At 44.0% G+C, this 21719-nt stretch overlaps 1 protein-coding gene across 2 annotated transcripts in view; it reads right to left on the minus strand.

The window, feature by feature from the left end:
* Positions 1-21719, minus strand: part of LOC126281534 (myrosinase 1-like) — a 71372-nt gene that overhangs the window by 39077 nt on the left and 10576 nt on the right. Inside the window, exons 3-5 of one of the 2 annotated variants that reach the window (XM_049980582.1) lie at positions 10237-10371; positions 8973-9095; positions 8718-8898 (exon numbers count right to left, since the gene is read on the minus strand). In XM_049980582.1, the coding sequence (XP_049836539.1) occupies positions 8718-8898; positions 8973-9095; positions 10237-10371 (439 nt within the window). The remainder of the gene's footprint in view (positions 1-8717; positions 8899-8972; positions 9096-10236; positions 10372-21719) is intronic. The other variant, XM_049980583.1, reaches the window with a different exon arrangement.

The raw sequence follows: 21719 nt of genomic DNA on the forward strand, positions 1-21719 counted from the left end.
TTGATGTCTTAGCAGATGTCCAACCATTCTGTCCCTTCTCCTTGTCAGTGTTTTCCAGATATTCCTTTCCTTTCAGATTCGGCGCAGTAACTCCTCATTCCTTACCTTATCACTCCACCTTATTTTCAACATTCGTCTGTAGCACCACATCTCAAATGCTTCGATTATCTTCTCTTCTGGTTTTCCCACAGTCCATGTTTCACTACCATTCAATTCTGTGCTTCAAACGTACATTCTCAGAAATACTTCTCAAATTACGGCGTATGCTACATAGTAGGAGACTTCTGTTGGACAGAAACGCCCTTTTTGCCAGTGCTAGTTTTTTATTCATATCCTCTTTCTCCTTGCGTCATTGCTTATTTTACTGCGTAGGTAGTAAAGTCCTTAACTTCATCTACTTCGAGGCCATTAATCCTTATTTTAAGTTTCTCGTTTTTCTAATTCCTGCCAATTCTCATTACCTTCGTCGTTCTTCGATTTACTCTCAGTCCATAACCTTCACTCATTCGACTGTTCATGCCATTCAGCAGATCACGCAATTTTTCTTCACATTCACTCAGGGTAGCATTGCCATCATCGTATCGTATCACTGACATCCTTTCACCTTGAATTTTAATTCCACTCCTGAACATTTCTTTTATTTCCATCATTGCTTCATCGATGTACAGATTGACCGCTAGGGGCCAAAGAGTACGTTCCTGTCTTACACCCATTTTAATCTGAGCACTTCGTTCTTGGTCGTCCACTCTTATTACCCCTCTTGGTTCCTATACATGTTGTATATTACTCGTCTCTTCCTGTAGCTTACCCCTACTTTTCTCATAATTTCGAACATCTTTCACCATTTCACATTATCGTACGCTTTTTCAAGGTCGACAAATCCTATGAATGTGTCTTGATTTTTTCTTTAGTATTGCTTCCAATAGCAACTGCAACGTCATAAATGCCTTTCTGGTGCCTTCACATTTCGTAAACCAAAACTGCTCACTTTATTTTTCCATTCTTTCGTGTATCGTTCTTGTCAGCAACTTGGATGCACGAGCTGTTAAGGTGATTGTGCGATAATTCTCGCACTAGTCAGCTCTTGCAGTCTTCGGAATCGTGTGGATGACATTTTTCCGAAAGTCAGACGCTATATTGCCAAACAAATGCATTCGACATACCAACGTGAATAGTCGTTTTGTTGCTACTTCAGCCAAGGATTGTCAAAATTTTGATGGAACGTTGTCTGTCCTCCTGCCTTATTTGATCTTAAGTCCTCCACAACTATTTTAATACTGATTCTAATAATTGAACCCCTTGTCGCTTTTAAATCGAACTCTGTTTCTTCTTCTATTACGTCAGACAAATCTTCCGCTTGACAGAGGGCTTCAGTTTACTCTTGCCACCTATCCGTTCTCTCCTCTGCATTTAGCAGTGGAATTCCCGTTGCGCTCTTAATATTAACCCCCTTGCTTTTAATTTAACCGAAGGTTCTCTTGGCTTTCCTATATGCTGAGTCAGTCCTTCCCACAATCATTTCTTTTTCGACTTCTTCACATTTTACATGTGGCCATTTCGTTTTAGCTTCCCTGCGCTTCCCATTTATTTAATTCCTCAGCGACTTTCATTTTTATGTATCCATGTATTTACCTAGACATTTTTGTACTTCCTTCTTTCATCGCTCAGCTGAAGTGTTTCTTCTGTTACCCATGGCTTCTTCGCAATTACCTTCTTCACACCTATGTTTTCCTTCCCAACTTCTGTGATGGCCCTTTTTAGAGACGTTCATTCCTCTTGAACTGTACTGCCTACTGACCTATACATTATTGCTGTAACTACAGCCTTTGGGAACTTCTAGAGTATCTCGTTGTTGCTTAGCACTTCCGTATACCACTACTTTACGTACTGGTTCTTCGTGACTGATCTCTTTAATTTCAGCTTACACTTCATCATTACTGCATTGTGATCTCAGTCTATATCTGTTTCTGGGTACGCTTTACAATACAGTATCTGATTTCGGAATCTCTGTCGAGAAATCTAACAGAAATGATCCCGTATTACCCGACCTTTTCTAAGTATGCGTCCTCCTCTTGTCATCCTTGAACAGAGTATTCGCTATTTCTAGCTGAAATGTATTACAGAACTCAATTAGTCTGTCTTCTGTTTCATTCATTGTCCCAAGCCCATATTCTCCAGTTTCATCTTCTTCTACTTCTTCTCCTACAACTGCATTCCAGACCCCCATGACTATTAGATTTTCATCTGCGTATTATATTATACTTTTAATATCCTGATATACTACCTGTATCTCTTCATTTTCAGCTTGCGACGTCGCCATGTATACCTGAACTGTCGTTGTCGATGTTGGTTTGCGTCGACTCTGATAAGAATAACCCTATCACTGAACTGTCCACAGTAACAAGCTCTCTGCCCTACCTTCCTATTCATAACATATCCTACTCCACTTATGTGATTTTCTGCTGTTGTTGTCATTACCCGACATCTGTCCAGAAACCTTATCTTCTTTCCATTTCACTTCGTTGACTCCTTCTACATTTAGATTGAGCCTTTGCATTTCCTTTTTCAGATTTTCTAGCTTCCCTACCACATTCAAGCTTCTGACTTTCCACGTCCAGACTCGTCGAATGTTACCCATTTGTTGATTATTCAATTTTTTTCTCATGGCCACCTCCTCCCTTGGCAATCCCCTCCCGGAGATCCGAATGGCGGAGTATTCCAGGATCTTTTGCAAATGGAGGGATCATCATGACACTTCTTCAATTACAAAGCACAAGCCCTGTGGATGGACGTTATGTGTCTTTAATTCAGTGCTTTCCATTGCCTTTTGCATCCTTATGCCGCTGATCTTTGTTGATTCTTCTGCCTTTAGGGCAGTTTCCCACTCCAAGTGCAAGGCCGTTGACGAGGTGCATCGCAGAATGAGGATAACTTCTTATGCCGGATGTCTTCGACCGCCAATGCTGATTATTAATCAAAATTTAAGCGGTGGCTAGTTTCCAAACCGGGACTTAGTCGTTATATTTGATCGTAGCGGACGTCATATGACATCCGTTGAAATTCGTTTTCTTGACCCTTCACTCAGTTTTTCTTTTATTACGGAAACCTGCCGGCTCTCTGACCGAACACGCTGAGCTACAGTGCCTGCATCCCTAGATCACGGGTGACCTAGTACTTTACAAATTGCTATTAAGCATCATAAGTCGCGAGTTATTGAGCTTGTTTCTAACAGCATGCCCGTATACAAAGAGCGTGTGTCCAACAGGCGTACCCGGAGTGCGACATCTCCATACTGTTATGCGTAGGGATGGATAATTCATCATACAGACATTATAATTTCCAGGAGAGGATTCTGTTCAAACACTATTTTGATTATTCTGAGTGACCAAGGGTATCCCGAGTTGCATATTTAATTACTTAACAACAATGCCACAATCTAAGATGTCTATGCTCCAACCGATTATATCACATCTGATTTGGTTTGCGTGCCGAAAGCGTGACTGCGTTTCAGGACTTCTCATGGTCTTCCCAGCTATCAAAAACTTAACAGAATCATTCGTCTGTTCTGAACTGTATAGCAAGGAACTGAAGTTAGATTACCGATTTCTCACATAAGTGATTAGAGTTATATACTACGAAACAAGGGTTACAAATCTGCTGTGGAAGTGATTTCACACACGTTACGATTCCATTTTGCGGCTAGTCTCGTTTGTACGTCATACGAGAGGTCTTCCAACAGTTTGTAACTCAGTTCATACTGAAGTTCCCATTAGAGTAAAAATCAAGTACATGACGAACAGATTTAAAGCGAGCTATAGGAAGGTAAAAACTTTATCTATAAAATTCCTCTGGGTCTGTGATTCTGTCATATGTACGACAAGTACGAATGTCTGAGCTCTTGTTACAGGGCCGACCCGTTGCACAGGACGAGCGATATTAAGTCTCTCTTTGGTTTAAAAGAGTAAAATATGGGCAATAAAGCGAGAAATTACCGACACCTGTAGGTTAATGATATGTTTACCGTGCTCATTTTCTCCTTTTGTGACAGTAGTTACAGCGATTACCTAGCAACATTCATAAGGCCATCGGTTTGCAAGGAATATAAACTCGAAAACGTTAGCTCCGTGAATAGACACGGAGATAACTGACCAAAGAGGTCGAGCGGCTTAAGTTTCAGTAGTTGGCATTGATCACTTGTTTTTCTGTGTCCATTGAGTTTTGGCGGGATGTGTGTGTGGAACGAGACATCTTTTAGTGGATGGTCACAGCAGGACCATCCAGTCACGTTTCTTGGCTGCACTGAGGGTCACCATTGCGATCCATAGCTGTTAGAATGTCGAGGCTAGTTAGGGAATAATTTATGATTCTTCAGTCTTTTCTGAGTGCAGTTTATTTGAACAGTGTCTTCTGTTATTTTGATGTTACATGGTCTCTTATTCCTCTTAGTGATTCTGACCACGTGTGTGCAGTGGTATCAAACAGCTTCTTACAGTGCTTATTCTGCATTATATTTGCTTAAATATTTCTCTAGCTGTTCTGATAACTCGTGAAGGTAATTTTAGTACCTGACCCAACTTTTCTTTGTGATTGCTCTCACATGGTACTAGACAATGTTTCATGTACCTCACGATGTCAAATACGTCCTCAAAGTGTTTTCAGACTGACATGATTAAACTGTGACAAAATATAGTTTCCATAAATTTGCTTATGTAGTTTCTGTTGTGAGTTCGTCCAAGTGCGGACTTGGAGCATATGGACGTTTGTCTCGTTGTTTCCGTTATTTACACAGTGAAATAAATTTCTTAGCCCTCGCATACAAACGAAGTCTTGTATCTGATACGGGTAGTGACATCGATTTCGTCAGAGAATGAATCGATGTTTACGAGCCACCAAGATTGTACGTTAAAGCAGCTCAGGACAAATACGGCTGCCCGCGACTCACCTCGTCCCGCAACCTAGCAGCCGACCGCGAGCTCCACTGACGACCGTTAACATCATCCTCTTGAGGCGGTACTGGAACGTGGCTGCCTGCTACTGCATTCTATTATAGACTGACATACGGACTGATAATTCCTGTAATAATAATGCATCTGGAAAGACTTACAGAGTTTCGGGTACCATTCTTCGACCACCAAGTTTGCTCGGGCGCGCCGATGCAGCTTGTTTAGGTAGTGCGAACTTTAACTTCATTCTGTGGTTGTTTCATTGTGAATTAATAAAACTTGGCCACATTAGTACAAAAGTGCACAAAATCAAGGGAATAGCGCTAAGTACATAAAAATGGAAGATGTGCAGAGATACACTAGGGCGACAGCCGGCCGCGGTGGCCGAGCGGTTCTAGGCGCCTCAGTCCGGAACCACCCGACTGCTACGGTCGCAATTTCGAATCCTGCCTCAGGCATGGATGTGTGTGATGTGCTTAGGTTAGTTAGGTTTAAGTTCTAGGGGACTGATGATCTCAGATGTTAAGTTCCATAGTACTCAGAGCCATTTGAACTGAGGCGACGAAAGTCGTGGGATGTCTACTAATATCTTGACGGACCTCCTTTTCCCCGGTATAGTGCAGCAGCTCGACGTGTCATGGACTCAACAAGTCGCTGGAAATCCCCTACAGAAATATAGAGCCACGCTACCTCTCATAATTGCGAAAATGTTGCCAGTGCAGGATTTTGTGTATGAATTGACCTCTCGATTATGTCCTATAAATTTTCAGTGGTATTTATGTCAGGCTATCTGGGTGGTCAGGCCACTCACTCTACCTGTCCAGAATGTTCTTCAAACCAATCGCGCACAACTGGAGCTTGGTGGCATGGCGCACTGTCATCCATAAAAAGACCAACGTTTTTTGGGAACATGAAGTCTACGCATGGTCTCCAGGGAGCCGAACACAAACATTTCCAATCAATGATCGGTTCTGTTGGATCAGAGGACGCAGTCCACTCCATGTAAACAAGTCCATACCACTTTGGGGCCACCATCAGCTTGCACAGTGCGTTGTTGACAACTTGAGTCCATGGCTTCGTGGCGTCTGTACCACGCTCTAAACGTTCAATCAGCTCTTACCAACTGAAATCGGGACTCATCTGATCAGGCCACAGTTACGCACTCGTCAAGGTTCCAACCGACATGGTCATGAACCCAGGAGTGGCGCTGCAGGCAGTTTAGTCCTCTTACCAAAGGTACTCGCGACTTTCATCTGCTTCCACAGCCCGTTAACGACAGATTTCGCCACACTATCCTAACGGATACGTTCGTCGCAGTCTCAAATTGATTTCTGCAGTTGTTTCAGGCAGTGCTGCTTGTCTGTTAGCATTGACAACACTACGCAAACGCCGCTGCTCTCGGTCCTTAAGTGAAGGCCGTTTGCCACTGCTTCGTCCTTCGCGAGAGGTTATGCTTCAAATTTGGTACTCTCGGCATACTCTTGACCCTGTAGATCTCGGAATTTTGAATTCCCTAACGATTTCCGAAATGGAATGTCTCATGCGTCTAGCTCCAACTATCATCTCTTTTTTAATCTATGTTAACTATCGTTATGGAATTCAATATTTCGAGATTACAGTGTCAAGAGTATGTCGAGAATACCAAATTTCAAGGATAACCTCTCACGAAGGACGACGCAGTGGCAAAAGGCCTTCACTTAAGGACCGAGAACAGTGGAGTTTGCGTAATATTGTCAGTGCTAACAGACAAGCAGCACTGCGTGAAAAAACTGCAAGAAGCAATCTGAGAATCCGACGAACGTATCCGTTAGGACAGTGTGGCGAAATCTGGAGTCGGAAGCGTTTCCACATGAAACACTTGAGTACAAATGATATCTACATCTACATCTACATTTATACTCCACAAGCCACCCAACAATGTGTGGCGGAGCGCACTTTACGTGCCACTGTCATTACCTCCCTTTTCTGTTCCAGTCGCGTATGGTTCGCGGGAAGAACGACTGTCTGAAAGCCTCCGTGCGCGCTCGAATCTCTCTAATTTTACATTCGTGATCTCCACGGGAGGTATAAGTAGGGGGAAGCAGTATATTCGATACCTCATCCAGAAACGCACCCTCTCGAAACCTGGCGAGCAAGCTACACCGCGATGCAGAGCGCCTCTCTTCCAGAGTCTGCCACTTGAGTTTGCTAAACATCTCCGTAACGCTATCACGGTTACCAAATAACCATGCGACGAAACGCGCCGCTCTTCTTTGGATCTTCTCTATCTCCTCCGTCAACCCGATCTGGTACGGATCCCACACTGATGAGCAATACTAAAGTATAGGTCGAACGAGTGTTTTGTAAGCCACCTACTTTGTTGATGGACTACATTTTCTAAGGACTCTCCCAATGAATCTCAACCTGGTACCCGCCTTACCAACAATTAATTTTATATGATCATTCCACTTCAAATCGTTCCGCACGCATAGTCACAGATATTTTACAGAAGTATCTGCTAGCAACTGTTCCGCTATCATATAATCATACAGTAAAGGATCCTTCTTTCTATGTATTCGCAATACATGACATTTGTCTATGTTAAGGGTCAGTTGCCACTCCCTGCACCAAGTGCCTATCCGCTGCAGATCTTCCTGCATTTCGCTACAATTTTCTAATGCTGCAACTTCTCTGTATACTACAGCATCATCCGCGAAAAGCCGCATGGAACTTCCGACACTATCTACTAGGTCATTTATATATCTTGTGAAAAGCAATGTTACCATAACACTCCCCTGTGGCACGCCAGAGGTTACTTTAACGTCTGAAGACGTCTCTCCATTGATAACAACATGTTGTGTTCTGTTTGCTAAAAACTCTTCAATCCAGCCACACAGCTGGTCTGATATTCCGTAGGCTCTTACTTTGTTTATCAGGCGACAGTGCGGAACTGCATCGAACGCCTTCCGGAAGTCAAGGAAAACAGCATCTACCTGGGAGCCTGTATCTAATATTTTCTGGGTCTCATGAACAAATAAAGCGAGTTGAGTCTCACACGATCGCTATTTTCTGAATCCATGTTGATTCCTACAGAGTAGATTCTATGTTTCCAAAAACGACATGATAGTCGAGCAAAAAACATGTTCTAAAATTCTACAACAGATCGACGTCAGAGATATAGGTCTACAGTTTTGCGCATCTGCTCGACGACCTTTCTTGAAGACTGGGACTAACTGTGCTCTTTTCCAATCATTTGGAACCTTCCGTTCCTCTAGAGACTTGGGGTACACGGCTGTTAGAAGGGGGCAAGTTCTTTCACGTACTCTGTGTAGAATCGAATTGGTATTCCGTCAGGTCCAGTGGACTTTCCTCTGTTGAGTGATTCCAGTTGCTTTTCTATTCCTTGGACACTTATTTCGATGTCAGCCATTTTTTCCGTTTGTGCGAGGATTTAAAGAAGGAACTGCAGTGCGGTCTTCCTCTGTAAAACAACTTTGGAAAAAGATGTTTAGTATTTCAGCTTTACGCGTGTCATCCTCTGTTTCAATTCCATCGTCACCCCGGAGTGTCTGGATTTGCTGTTTCGAGCCACTTACTGATTTAACGTAAGACCAGAACTTCCTATGATGCTCGGCCGACCCACTGCCCCGTTATACCTCGTGTATGCGATCTTACTGCCATATGTATATGTGAATATCTCGACGTTTATCACCTTAGTGTACAGAAAACAGACTAAAACTGAAGTGATCAGTATCCGTGACTAAGCGACTAATGAAGGTGCAATAGAACACTGACCGTTCTGTGTTGCCCGGTACTGCTCGTCGTACAGGTGCCAGACGCGCGCATGCGCCTTGATCACTGTGTGGGTGGACAAGTAGTCGCCGATCCCGGAGGCGTTCTGTGAGGGAGCCATGCCTATGGCCGCGTACCAATTCACGAAAACGGCTGGTTCGTTGAACGTGATCCACCATTTCACCTGTGAAGGGAGACGTTTTCCTAAAGTTCGAAGAAAACACTCCAATAAGAAAGTTGAGCTTGAGTGGGACTCACCCGGTCGCCAAAGTTTTCGAATAGTATCCTGGCGTACTCCACAAAGTAGTCGACCATCAACTCGTTGGGCCAGCCCCCGAGATACTGCAGCGCCTGGGGCAGGTCCCAGTGGTACATCGTCACCTAGAGCCAACACACCACCAAATTCAGGAGATTACACTTCTCCGCAGTCTGGGAGCAGAGAGAACGAGAGGTTAAATAAAACTTGTTCAGAATGTTGACTCCAGGTGCAAGAATTAAGGGTCACTGAAAGGGAAATGAGACAGGGTTGCAGCCTATCCCCGATGTTATTCCATCTGTACATTGAACAAGCAGTAAAAAAACCATGGGCAATTTGGAAAGGGCATTAACTGCAAGGAGAAGCAATTAAAATTTGGAGGTTTACAGTTGACATTGTCATTATGTCAGAGAGGACGAAGGGCTCGGAAAATCAATTCTTGAAAAGAGGTTACGCTAAGAATATCTACAAAAGTAGAACTGCGATAATGGAATGTAGAGGAATTAACTCAAGTGGTGCTGAGTGCGTTAGATTAGGAAATGAGACAGACACGAAATGTGGTAGATGATTGTTGAAATTTGAGCACCAAAATAGCTGATGACGGCCGATGTAGAGAGGATAAATAATGCACACTGCAATAGCAAGAAGAAAATTTCCTGAAAAAAGAAATTTGTGTTGCATACAGGTGCGAGGGGACTGCGTTGAAGGAAAGCGTTAAACTTAAGATGTGAAGTAAATGTTCACATTTTTGGGGAAATTTTAGTGGGACCTCGCATACTGCCTGGACCGAGACATAGTTGATGATGTAAATATGTAAAAGGACTAAATGTTAATACCGACTCCCACCAAGGGCGTCATCAATTTTAATTTCCCTTGTTTCAGCACGGACCCCATAAAGATTGTCTCGCTGGCACTACCCCCTCCCTCCTTTTGCTACCAAAACTCATAACGTACGTAGGTGACTCTTGAGTTGGTATCCAAAGTATTCAGTAAGAAGTTAATTTAGCAGTAGAGTTGAAGAGTAGACAGGAAAACTTGCACAGTACTGCTATGAGTCGAATGTGTGGGCCAAATTGTAGAAAGTGGCTGTTGTATCAGTTATGTTATCATGAAGAGACATACACATAGAAGAAAGAGATAAATGTATTGCAAAATTCAAAGCTAGAATTTCTGAATTGCAAGAGATATCTACGGTAGGAAAAAGCTTCAAATAAATACCCTTCTAGATGATCCTGTTTGAAATGAAACCTGTTTACCGTGACTCACCACAGGTTGAATTCCATTAGCGAGGAGCTCGTTGATGAGGTTGTTGTAGTAGTCGATGCCAGCCTGGTTGATGACGTCAAGATCTCCAGTTGGAAGGACACGTGGCCAGGATATCGAGAATCGGTACACGTCCGCCTGTTGCATCACAGTGTGTAAGGGGCGAGTGACAACAACATCATGCGTCAACATATATAGATTAATACAATGCACCTTTTGGTTTTTTTAATTTGAAGACCTACTGAAGATAATTTCTTATTTATTGATCAATATTATAAACCAGCAAGGAACAAGGATACGTCTGTATGTCCCCCTGAAAGTTCTTATATTCTTCCTCTTCATCTAATTGGTATATCGATCGACAGAAAGAAAGAAATTTTGCAACTTATCCAGAACTGATATTCAGTTGGTACTGTTTCTAGAAGCAGTGTGTGTGCCTGTGTGTGTGTTTAGAGCTTATTGACGCTCAATGATGGGGTTATCGGCGCCCTTACTCTCATAAAAAGCTGGCCGGGGTCGCCGAGCGGTTCTAGGCGCCACAGTCTGGAACCGCGCGACCGCTACGGTCGCAGTTTCGAATCCTCTCTCGGGCATGGATGTGTGTGATGTCCTTAGGTTAGGTTTAAGTAGTTCTAAGTTGTAGGGGACTGATGACCTCAGATGTGCTCAGAGCCATTGGAACCCATTTGAACTCTCATAAAAACAAACGAATGCGGATAAAAATGTTGCAGATAGTGAAGAGGAAATCCATAAAATAACACTCATTCACTCACTTTCGATTCTAGAAGCAGTCGAACTATAGAAAGCTTATATATATGTTGCCAGTTGTCGCGACATCACAAAGTATAAACATTTTTGCTGCCTCCACACGTAATTCCTAACACCATGTGAAGTGAAATTTCACATTTATTTCAGAAACGTCCTTCGGAATAGATGTTATGATGCTTCCGTGTCCTTGTGAGACAGTATGTCCCAGTATAGCAATAGATACGATATCTGATCTAAAGTGACCGGAGATCACTATATATAATGCGGAATTGACTGCTGATTGTCACGAGGAGTGAACACGTCAATAACAAAAAGAGGCGAGGAGTATTGTGTTGTCAGTAGAGAAGCAGTGACGGCAGAGTGGGTGGGTCAGAAGAGCTCATTGGCTTGGAACGTGGCCTGCTTACTGCATGTCACCTGAGTAGCAAATCCATTGTGCTGCATCGGGACTCGAACCCGGATCTCCCACTTGTCGTGAGCGACTACTTTAAACACTTCAGCTTTCCAAGCACGCTTCCAGGAGCGGCCCGAATCGCTGTTTGTCGTGATATCTTCACACTCTTGTGCTCGCATTATATTCCCGTGATTCCCGCACAGGGTGAGACAGTGTCTTCACTCGTCACATCACCTTCTTACGGAATGAAATACTGTAGTGCAGTGTCTGTGTTGTACTACACTGAAGCGCCAAAGAAACTGGCCTAGGCATGCGTATTCAAATACAGATATATGTAAACATCCAGGGTCGGCAACTCCTATATAAGACAACAAGTGTCTGGCGCGGTTGTTAGATCGGTTACTGCTGCTACAATGGCAGATTTAAGTGAATTTGAATGTGCCGTCATAGCCGACGCACGAGAGGTGGGACACAGCATCTCCGAAGTAGCGATGAAGTGGGGATTTTCCTGTTCGACAGTTTCACAAGTTGTACCGTTAATTTTGGCAATCCGGTAAAACATCGAATCTCCGAGATCACTGCGGCTGGTAAAAGATCCTGCAAGAACGGGAGCAACGACGACAGAAGTGCAATCCTTCTGCAAATTGCTGCAGCTTTCAATGCTGGGCCATAGCATGAGAAGCATCCAACGAAACATCAGTTTGGGCTTTCGGAGCCGAAGACCCACTCGTGTTTCCTCTCTGACCGCATGACACAAAGTTTTACCCCTCGCCTGGGCCCGTCAACACTGACATTGGACTGTTGATGACTGGAAACACGTTGGCTGGTCTGACGAGTCTCGTTTCAGATTGCATCGAGCGAATGGACGTTTACGGGTATGGAGACAATCTCATGAATCCATGAACCGTGCATGTCAGCAGGGGACTGTTCAGCCTGGCGCGGGGCGTGAGCAGTTGGAGTGATATGGTACCCCTGGTATATCTAGATACGTACGTAAGCTTTCTGTCTGATCACCTGCATCCATTCACGTCCATTGTGGATTTCGACAGACTTTAGAATTTCAGCAGGGCACTGCGACACGCCACACGTCCAGAATTACTACAGAATGGCTCCAGGAACTCTCTTCTGAGTTTAAACACTCTAGCTCCCGACCAAATTCCCCAGACATGAAGATTATTGAGCATATCTGGGATGCCTCGCAACGTGCTGTTCAGAAGGGATCTGCACCCCATCTTACGGATCTGTGGACAACCATGCAGGATTCATCGTGTCAGTTCCCTCCAGCTCTACGTCAGACATTAGTCGAGGCACTTCTGCGTGCTCCTGTGGGCCCTACACGATATCAGGCAGGTGTACCAGTTTCCTTGGCTCTTCGGTGTATATAGTGTGAAGCAATGTTCCGTCCGACATGCATGCATGGAATTTGCGAGTCGATTCTTAACTTCTGCAAGTACAATTCCCCAAGTCTTCACCTCAGAGGCCCGATGTTAAACTTGCCTACAATAATAAAGATGATTACCATATTCTGGCACATAATTTCGATTTCTTCTACTGTTGCGAGGCTCCAAAACCGAGTTACAAGTTCGAAGAAAGCGGACGCAACCGTCCTGACTCGCTGTCTCCTACAGAAGAAGAAATTAAACAGATCATGCATTCACTAAAGAACGCAAAAGTACCACGTGAAGACTCAATAACTGCTGAAATTTGGAAGAAAGTAGGGAACTACCTTTGATAATCCGATACATCTGAGGAATTGAGGAACTTACGTCTGTGTATTTCGCCGCATTGGTCCACCCACTTCACTGGAAGAGAAGTGGCATCTCTCTTCTCTTAATAATCTAGAAGCTTGTTTCAAAAGCAGTTCAGGCTTCGACAGAAAAACAGTTCATGAGCTGAACACATAATGTACTTTTGGTAAATTCGTGATGACCTTCGTAGACTTCAAAAAGGCATTTCATTCATTTGAACGGGCTGTTCCTATAGAAAACCTCAAACTATTTGGATTGTATAACAAAACAAGGATTACCATCTGACAGACTCCTACCGAAACCACCCCCAAAGAGATGTTCGTGGGAGAGATGTCAGAAGCTTTTTGAGATCAATTCCGGAGTCGGGCTAAGAGATTGACTCTTGCCGCTAGTTTTCGGCTGTGTACTTAAGATACAAGCTTTGCGGGAAACAATGAGTGACAAATGTGTTGAAAATGGACTCAGGGTTGGCCGAAGAAGATAAATTTGAGGTTGATCTACTGGTCTTTGCATATGACCCTGAATGCTTTCTGCGGTTCGTTAGATACAGCTGCAGCGAAAATCAAGGGACTGGGTACACAAGCAGCAGAGATGGGATTTCGGGAAAACTGAATTTATTACGAACATAACGTCACTACTCAGAATATTAGGGGTAGAAGAAGGGAACGGTAAAGGGATTGAGAAGTTCTGTTGCCCAGAAGAGTGCGGCTGGCGAAACTACTCTGAAAAAGAAGCCTTCGCATCACGGATCATAAAAATTTAAATGGCATATCAACTAACTAAAAGTGTCTACAAGAAAACGACAGTGTCAGTTAGTGCCGAGGTGTAACATTACTGGACAGAATGCCAAGTTATGATAAAAAATTCTGATCGACAGATTTGAAGGACAAATCTTGAAGTAGTTCCTACGTCAGCTCAAAGAAAATGGCGAATTCAGGAGACTACACAAACATGAACTCTATACACAAGTAGAAAAGATCACAGGCACCGTTAGTAGTTTTCTATGGCCACATTATCGGTATGAGTGCTACAAGTTTGATCAATCGGATTTTCCGTCTCTTTCTCAACAAGAAAATCAAAGAGGTCTGGTTCACCGAGATAGAAAAAGATCTCAAGAGTTGAGGATTACACCGGAGGGCACAGAGTAAGATGTTTTGCTGAGTATAGATGTAGATGTATTCCAGATACCACTGGGAGCTTAGAGGATTTCTTGGAAACTATTATCTACAAAGCTTATCTTGGAACATATAACTTCAAACCTGTCTGAGCATCATTTGAACCAATATATATATATATATGTGAAACACACCATTGCTATTGCAGTTTGTACTATGGAGGAAAAGGCACAAATCACTAAGGATGAGAAGTATTTGATAACTGTTGATTGCATTTGATAAACTGAGGACATCCATAAACTCCAGGGGCACCTTGGTTCCAAGCGAAAACTAAAAACTGGCAAAACGTGAACTGAAGCGAGGAAAGAACAGTGTAGCAAACAAACGTGGGAATACTGTGTTAAGTTAAAGCCCGGGCGCAAAACATAGGAAAAATGCAGTTGAAATAGCGTAATTCTGAATTGTCGAATGTGAAAAGAAGAAGATGAACAACAGAGGCTCTTCGTCTACAACAAGTGTCTCCAGTATGCTGGCGTACGCTGGCGCCAGCACACCACGCGGCATAGAGGTTACTAGAGTATCGATAGAAGCAATGACAAGACTCGCTGGAAACGTTCCACCAACGCCTTCTCAGCCGGCAGCCGCCACGGACAAGAGGGCCAGTTAGTTGGCCAATTGGTTCGAGTTTGAGCCCTTTAGTCAGTTAGTTCGAGCCTGTTACATCAGTTAGCTCGAGTCCGTATGCCGTGGAGTTCCAGCGTGTGACCGAGACGGAGCCGCAGACTTTGCCTCTAGCACAGAGACTGGCAGCACATAGTAACCCCATCACAGAGACTGGCAGCACATAGTAACCCCATCACAGAGACTGGAAGCACATAGTAACCCTATAGTGAACGCAGCAGTCTTCTATTTCAACACCATTGAGGCTACGTAGGCTATACGGAAAAGATCTTGTTCCGCAGAACATGGAAACTTAGTTTAAGTACTTCTTTACTTATCAATAAATAACCCAGTTATTAATTGCGTGCAGTTTGTATTAGAGAACGAGGATAGCGACCCCCAACAAACATCGTCTCCTTGCTTCCCATGGCATAGCTACAGAGACAACGAGACGAAACAAAAGCGGTAAAGAGAACACAACATCTAGATTTGCGTAGATTGCCTAAACTCGCTACCCTCACCTTCCGGCTTCATGTCGCATGGAACCAAAGGCAAGTTTGTTCCGTGTCGTTAGCTTTGGTGACTTTCGATAACGAAGCCGCGGGTACGAATTGCAGTCGGGTCATGCATTTTCTCCTCTCGGAACGGGGCGTATATGTTGACAGAATCACCACTTCATCCTCGCCCCGTTCCGAGAGGAGAAAATGCATGACCCGACTGGAATTCGTACCCGCGGCTTCGTTATCGAAAGTCACCAAAGCTAACGACACGGAACAAACTTGCCTTTGGTTCCATGCGACATGAAGCCGGAAGGTGAGGGTAGCGAGTTTAGGCAATCTACGCAAATCTAGATGTTGTGTTCTCTTTACCGCTTTTGTTTCGTCTCGTTGTCTCTGTAGCTATGCCATGGGAAGCAAGGAGACGATGTTTGTTGGGGGTCGGTATCCTCGTTCTCTAATACAAACTGCACGCAATTAATAACTGGGTTATTTATTAATAAGGAAAGAACTACTTAAACTAAGTTTCCGTATATATATATATATATATATATATATATATATATATATATATATATATATATATATATATATATATGTTTTGCTGTATGATAGGACCGGCGGAAGAATGTGCTATCCCACAACGTAGTTACGAGTGGAGTGATAAATATATCTGCAGAGTTTGTGAATACAGCAAACGATAGTAACATCTAGTTCCGTATGTCCCGCACAGAATACTGCCAGAGAGGCGGTGCGAAGGTGTCGCGCCTGAGAGGTTGTAGCCGAACGGTCACTCAGTACAGCCCTTCACCAGTGGAAGGCACAGACTCGTCCACATCTTCTTCAATCACGGCGGCGACAAAGCAGCAGTGGCAGCTTACTGCAGCGAAGTCCCGCTTCAGCCGGCTGGCTGTGGCCCCGGAGGCGAAGTCTTCTCTTACCAACGGGCACCACATCACGATTCGCCAGTCAAGTAATCCTGTATCTATCGAAATTGTCATTCCGTAGGAATCAACGAGCAGACGGGATTACTAGTCACTGAAACTAAGGCTTCAGAATCTGTGGGAGGGTAAGACTGGGAGAGTGGATCACTTGCTTCAGTGTGGGAGAGATGGAGCACAGTTACATTTAGCTTGAAGGCATATTGAATAGTGTCACTGAACATGGCCGCAGTCTCAGGTTATGCTTATTTGTCGGAAGATTCGTCTGTGCCACCAAAATGAAGAGCAGAATCTCACGCAGAGGGCAACTGATCCCAAGCACATCAAAAGAGCAGAGACATCTGCAAGAGTCAAATTCCTACATAACTTTGGACTCCACGACTTCTAAACCTAAAAGATGAACACCTAAAAACTACTACCCCTAAGCTAACACAGACCAAATTTATAGAACTACTATTCCATCCATTTATAAAACCACGAATTTCAAGAGGATGGCAGCAGCTGTATTCAGAGTGCTAAACTCTGTTCAAAATATTGAAAATGTAGAGAAAAAGGAGAATAACAAAAGGGAGGAAACAGAAAAAGGCACAAAAAGATCACTAAATGGAAATACTAGTGAACAAAAAACAGACTGGAGGAACTAAAGAACAAAAATACTGCAAGTTGCTCACCATGTTCATCATATGCATGCACTGTAAAAAATTACGAAAATAAGGTTGATGACTGGGGTGAAGATGAACGTGTTGGGTGTTGTGAAATCCATTACACGAAAGTAATAATAACGATTGGATTCAGTGTGTTTCCTGGTCAGGTTGCTGACAGGAAAATGTTGCTCGGTATTTGGTAATTGTTGCAACTGCCGTGGCTAGAGAAATATAGGCTAATATCCGAACAAAACCAACACCTCATTACAAAAGTCTATGTTCAATCAAGATTTATAATAAACTGATAAAATTGTTTTAAAGTGACATATTTAATATTATAAATCTGCATTCATTACCACGCATTACAAATAAAAAATTGTTATTTTAATTGATTCTTTTATTCGTGCATACCTATTATTATATCGTCCAACTCTCTTTGGTCCGTCTTGCCCATACATCTATGGATGAGGTGGACCACTCATCTAGATGTTCATTTTATCATATCTTATTTTAACTGGCAGTGTGTCAGTAACACGGTATATTGTACATAAGTTTATATGAGACTCGGTACGAACATACTGCCAGAATTCAAAAAAAGTTTTAAAAAACAAACAAATTTTATGCTGAAGAAGAAAAGCAGCTGAGCTCGGATCTTACATGTTACATTTCCGTAGTGGGAGGCTCGCGGCGGAATGACGCATTATTAGCTACCACACTGTGCCGTTTGTGTTTGTTGATTACGGCTCGGCTTGATCTGGCAATGTGTTACGAGCGGCGCCCTGCCTCCGGCAACGTGGCACACTCTTTGCATGTCTCACACACGTAGTATGAGCCGGATTATATATATATGTGGCTTCTTTGCGCTTCAAACACAAGTCATATAATTTATTCCATATATGGCTAGTCTGTGCCTTGTATCAATTGGCGTTCTCCATTTCGTTGTGCTCCTCTCGGTGCTATATTTTATCAGGCGATACAGTTCCTTGAGACATTCTGGCGACGAAAATATTTGAAGAACCTGTCTCCGTCAGACTCTAGATCAATACACAGACGATGGTACTGTCCTAAGCTTTCTCTCTTGCTGTTAATGTCGTGCACCCAACATCTCCTCCTCTTGGTGCCATTTCGCATCGCAAGTGCGAGCTACTCATTATCTGCAATTATAAAAAAACACTCGCACAAAGATAAGGTGTCCCGCGTGAAGCTTCCAAATCGTGTAACGCCAAGACAATCACGCTACTCATGCAAGCTCAATAATGGGGTTCGGCCCTTTCCACGGTGTTAACAGCTGACGCATCAAGAGCCGCTGCGGCCGGCTGTTGCCTGTGTGGCGCCCCTGGCCGCTGACTGGCGCGGCCTCCCGCTTCGCCGTCTCAGTGGCAGGCAGGATTCTGTCTGGCCAAGCCCTAACTGCACATCCCTCACTGGAGTGCCGTGGCGGGGCGGGCCGCGCCAGCTGTCAGAGCTGTGCCAGGCTGCCGCCTGCACGTTCCTGTGCGGCCACCCGCACCACTCGCTGCTGGGTCCTGACGCGGCTGACGACGCATTCCATGTCGCACTCGAGTGTGCGAATCAGCGCGCCTGCCGCTGCGCTGCAGAAGACAATCACTACAGTACATTATTCCCAATAAATATGTTGCCTGACAACGCTGTTTCACTGACCCCTCAGGCCGTATGTCAGCCACCCACACCGAGTGAGGTGTGGACTCGCATTCGGGAGGACGACGGTTCAAACGCGCCTCCAGCCGTCCCGATTTAGGCTTTCCGTGATTTCCCTAAATCGTTTCAGGCAAGTGCCGGGATGGTTCTTTTCAAAGGAGACGGCCGACTTCCTCCCCCATCCTTGCCTAACCCGATGGGATCGATGACCTTAGCTGTTTGGTCCCCTCCTCCAAAACAGCCGACTAAACCTCCAACACCGGCTGCTCACATCGGCCCCCTGCTCCAGAAGCCTCACCGCCTATTCTGCTCAGCTTACGCGACCACCAAAAATTGTCGTCCCGAGTGTGACTGCTTCAGCACATTTAATTATTCGTACGCGTGCCCGATATTCTACGAGTGCTGCCGATACATATCGAAGCGTTCACTCACATGTGTGCTTTCAGGCAGTGACGATATCCGCATCTGTGCATTCACAGTTACCGCGACGATATGACAAAGTGGTGTCGACAAGAATGACAGCAGAATATGGGAAGATAGTGCAACGACAAGAATGACAGCAGAATGTGGCAAGATTTATTGGACATTACTAACTGAAGCTGTCTGTTTTTGACATCAGGAAAGAAGATTATCACAACAAAAGCAAACCTGATACAGCATTAATCTGAATATGCTCTATGTTCAAATAGTGTAGATCGCAACAACAGTGCAGGAAATGAAAACGAAAATAGAATTTACAGGTCACATATTCAAGCTGCAGACGCCTCAAAGATAAATGGTGCTGGCAGTGAGGATCTTTACGTACCAAAAACGTGCTTATTTGACAGTTTTAAGCACAGGTTCTTGATAGACAGAAATAGCATGTCTAATACACACCTTAGACAATGTTTCTGGAGACACGCAATCGAATATTTACATTTAATGAAATTCCGTATTTTCATCGTAATAGCTCGAAGAAATTTAAGGCTTCCACTTTAACCCCGTATGCTCACCCGTAATGAACGTTTTCTTCTACTCGTATTGCTCAGTGCCACGGCGGGAAGTGCAGGAGCACCGGAGAAATAAAGAACTGCTGACTTACTGCTAAGACCCGAGGCTATGACCGCTTCCTCGGCAGGCGTTCTGTACTGACAACTGTCTGTGAGACGAGTCTAGACACACACACACTCTCTCTCTCTCTCTCTCTCTCTCTCTCTCTCACACACACACACACACACACTCACACACACACACACACACACACACACACACACACACACACACACACACACACACACACTGCTTTTTCTGATGCTTTCTGGCGCGTTTTAAGAAAAGTGCAAATGGGCTCTAACAGAGCACGGACAAACTTCAACGAACTTTTTTACTGAACTGCCTCCATGATATCTGATAACTGTTATAAAATAAATGTATGACATACGCTCTGAGTTATATTATTTAACGCGGCAATGTATTGATTACTAAAGGATAAACGCTGTAGGGTCAACGAGATTACAAAAAATACAGTTCCTTGACAGAGCGGAATACAGTAGGTATACGCAGGTGAGGGATTAGCGTAGCATAGTGACTTCCGACACAAGAAGTCACCCTCATTCTGCTAAAGGACTTGCCAAAGAGGGCGCAGGATCAGTCAGAGATTCACGGCACTCTTTTGTCCTAGGTGTGGGAAACTGACCCTGAATGCGGAGAAATCAACAAAGATCAACAGCATGAGGATGCAGAAGGCAATGTAAACAATTGCATTAAAGACACGTAACGCGTATCCACTGGACATGTGTGAGGCCTGGTTGGTTGGTTGATTGTTTGGGGAAGGAGAACAGACAGCGTGGTCATCGGTCTCATCGGATTAGGGAAGAATGGGGAAGGAAGTCGGCCGTGTCCTTTCAGAGGAACCATCGCGGCATTTGCCTGGAGTGATTTAGGGAAATCACGGAAAACCTAAATCAGGATGGCCGGACGCGGGATTGAATCGTCGTCCTTCCGAATGCGAGTCCAGTGTCTAACCACTGCGCCACCTCGCTCGATGTGTGTGGCCTGTAATTGAAGATGTGTCATGATGATCTCTCCTTTAGCAAAAGATTCCGGAATAGTCCCCCATTTGGATCTCCGGCAGAGGATTGCCAAGGAGGAGGTTACCACGAGAAGACGACTGAATAATCAACGGAAGGATAACGTTCTACGAGTCGGGACGTGGAATGGCAGGAGCTTGAACGTGGTAGGGAAACTAGAAAATCTGAAAAGGGAAATGTAAAGGCTCAGTGTAGATATAGTAGGGGTCAGTGAAGTGAAGTGGAAAGAAGGATATCTGGTCAGATCAGTCAGTACGGGTAATATAAACGGCAGCAAAAAAATGAGATAACGGTAGTAGGATTTGTTACGAATAGGAAGATAGGGCAGAGAGTGCATTACTGTGAACAGTTCAGTGATGCGGTTGTTTTTATCAGAATCGACAGGAAACCAACACCGACAATGATAGTTCACGTATACGTGCCGACGTCGCAATCTGAAGAGATAGAGAAAGTATATGAGGATATTAGAAGTATAATACAATATGCAAAAGGATATGAAAATCTAATAGTCGTGGTGTACTGGAATGCAGTTCCAGGGGAAGGAGTAGAAGAAAAAGTTACAGGCGAATGTCTGCTTGGCACAAGGAATGAGAGAGGAGAAAGATTAATTGACTTCTGTAATAAACTTCAGCTAGTAATAGCGAATAGTCTGTCCAGGAATCACAAAAGGAGGAGGTATACTTGATAAGGAACGCTTGATACGGGAAGATTTCAATCAGATTACATCTTGGTCAGACAGAGATTCCGAAATCAGATACTGGATTGTAAGGCGTACCAATGAGCATATATAAACTCAAATCACAACACAGTAGTGACGAATAGTAGGCCGAAGTTCAAGACATTAGCCAGGAAGAATCAACACGCAAGGAAGTGGGATACGGAAGTAGTAAGGAATGACGAGATACGTTTGAAGCTCTCTAAGCCTACAGATAGAGCAATAAGGAATAGCTCAGTAAGCAGTACAGTTGAAGATGAATGGACATCCCTGAAA

This window comes from Schistocerca gregaria, chromosome 7 (assembly GCF_023897955.1).
Source record: "Schistocerca gregaria isolate iqSchGreg1 chromosome 7, iqSchGreg1.2, whole genome shotgun sequence".
Taxonomy (NCBI): domain Eukaryota; kingdom Metazoa; phylum Arthropoda; class Insecta; order Orthoptera; family Acrididae; genus Schistocerca; species Schistocerca gregaria.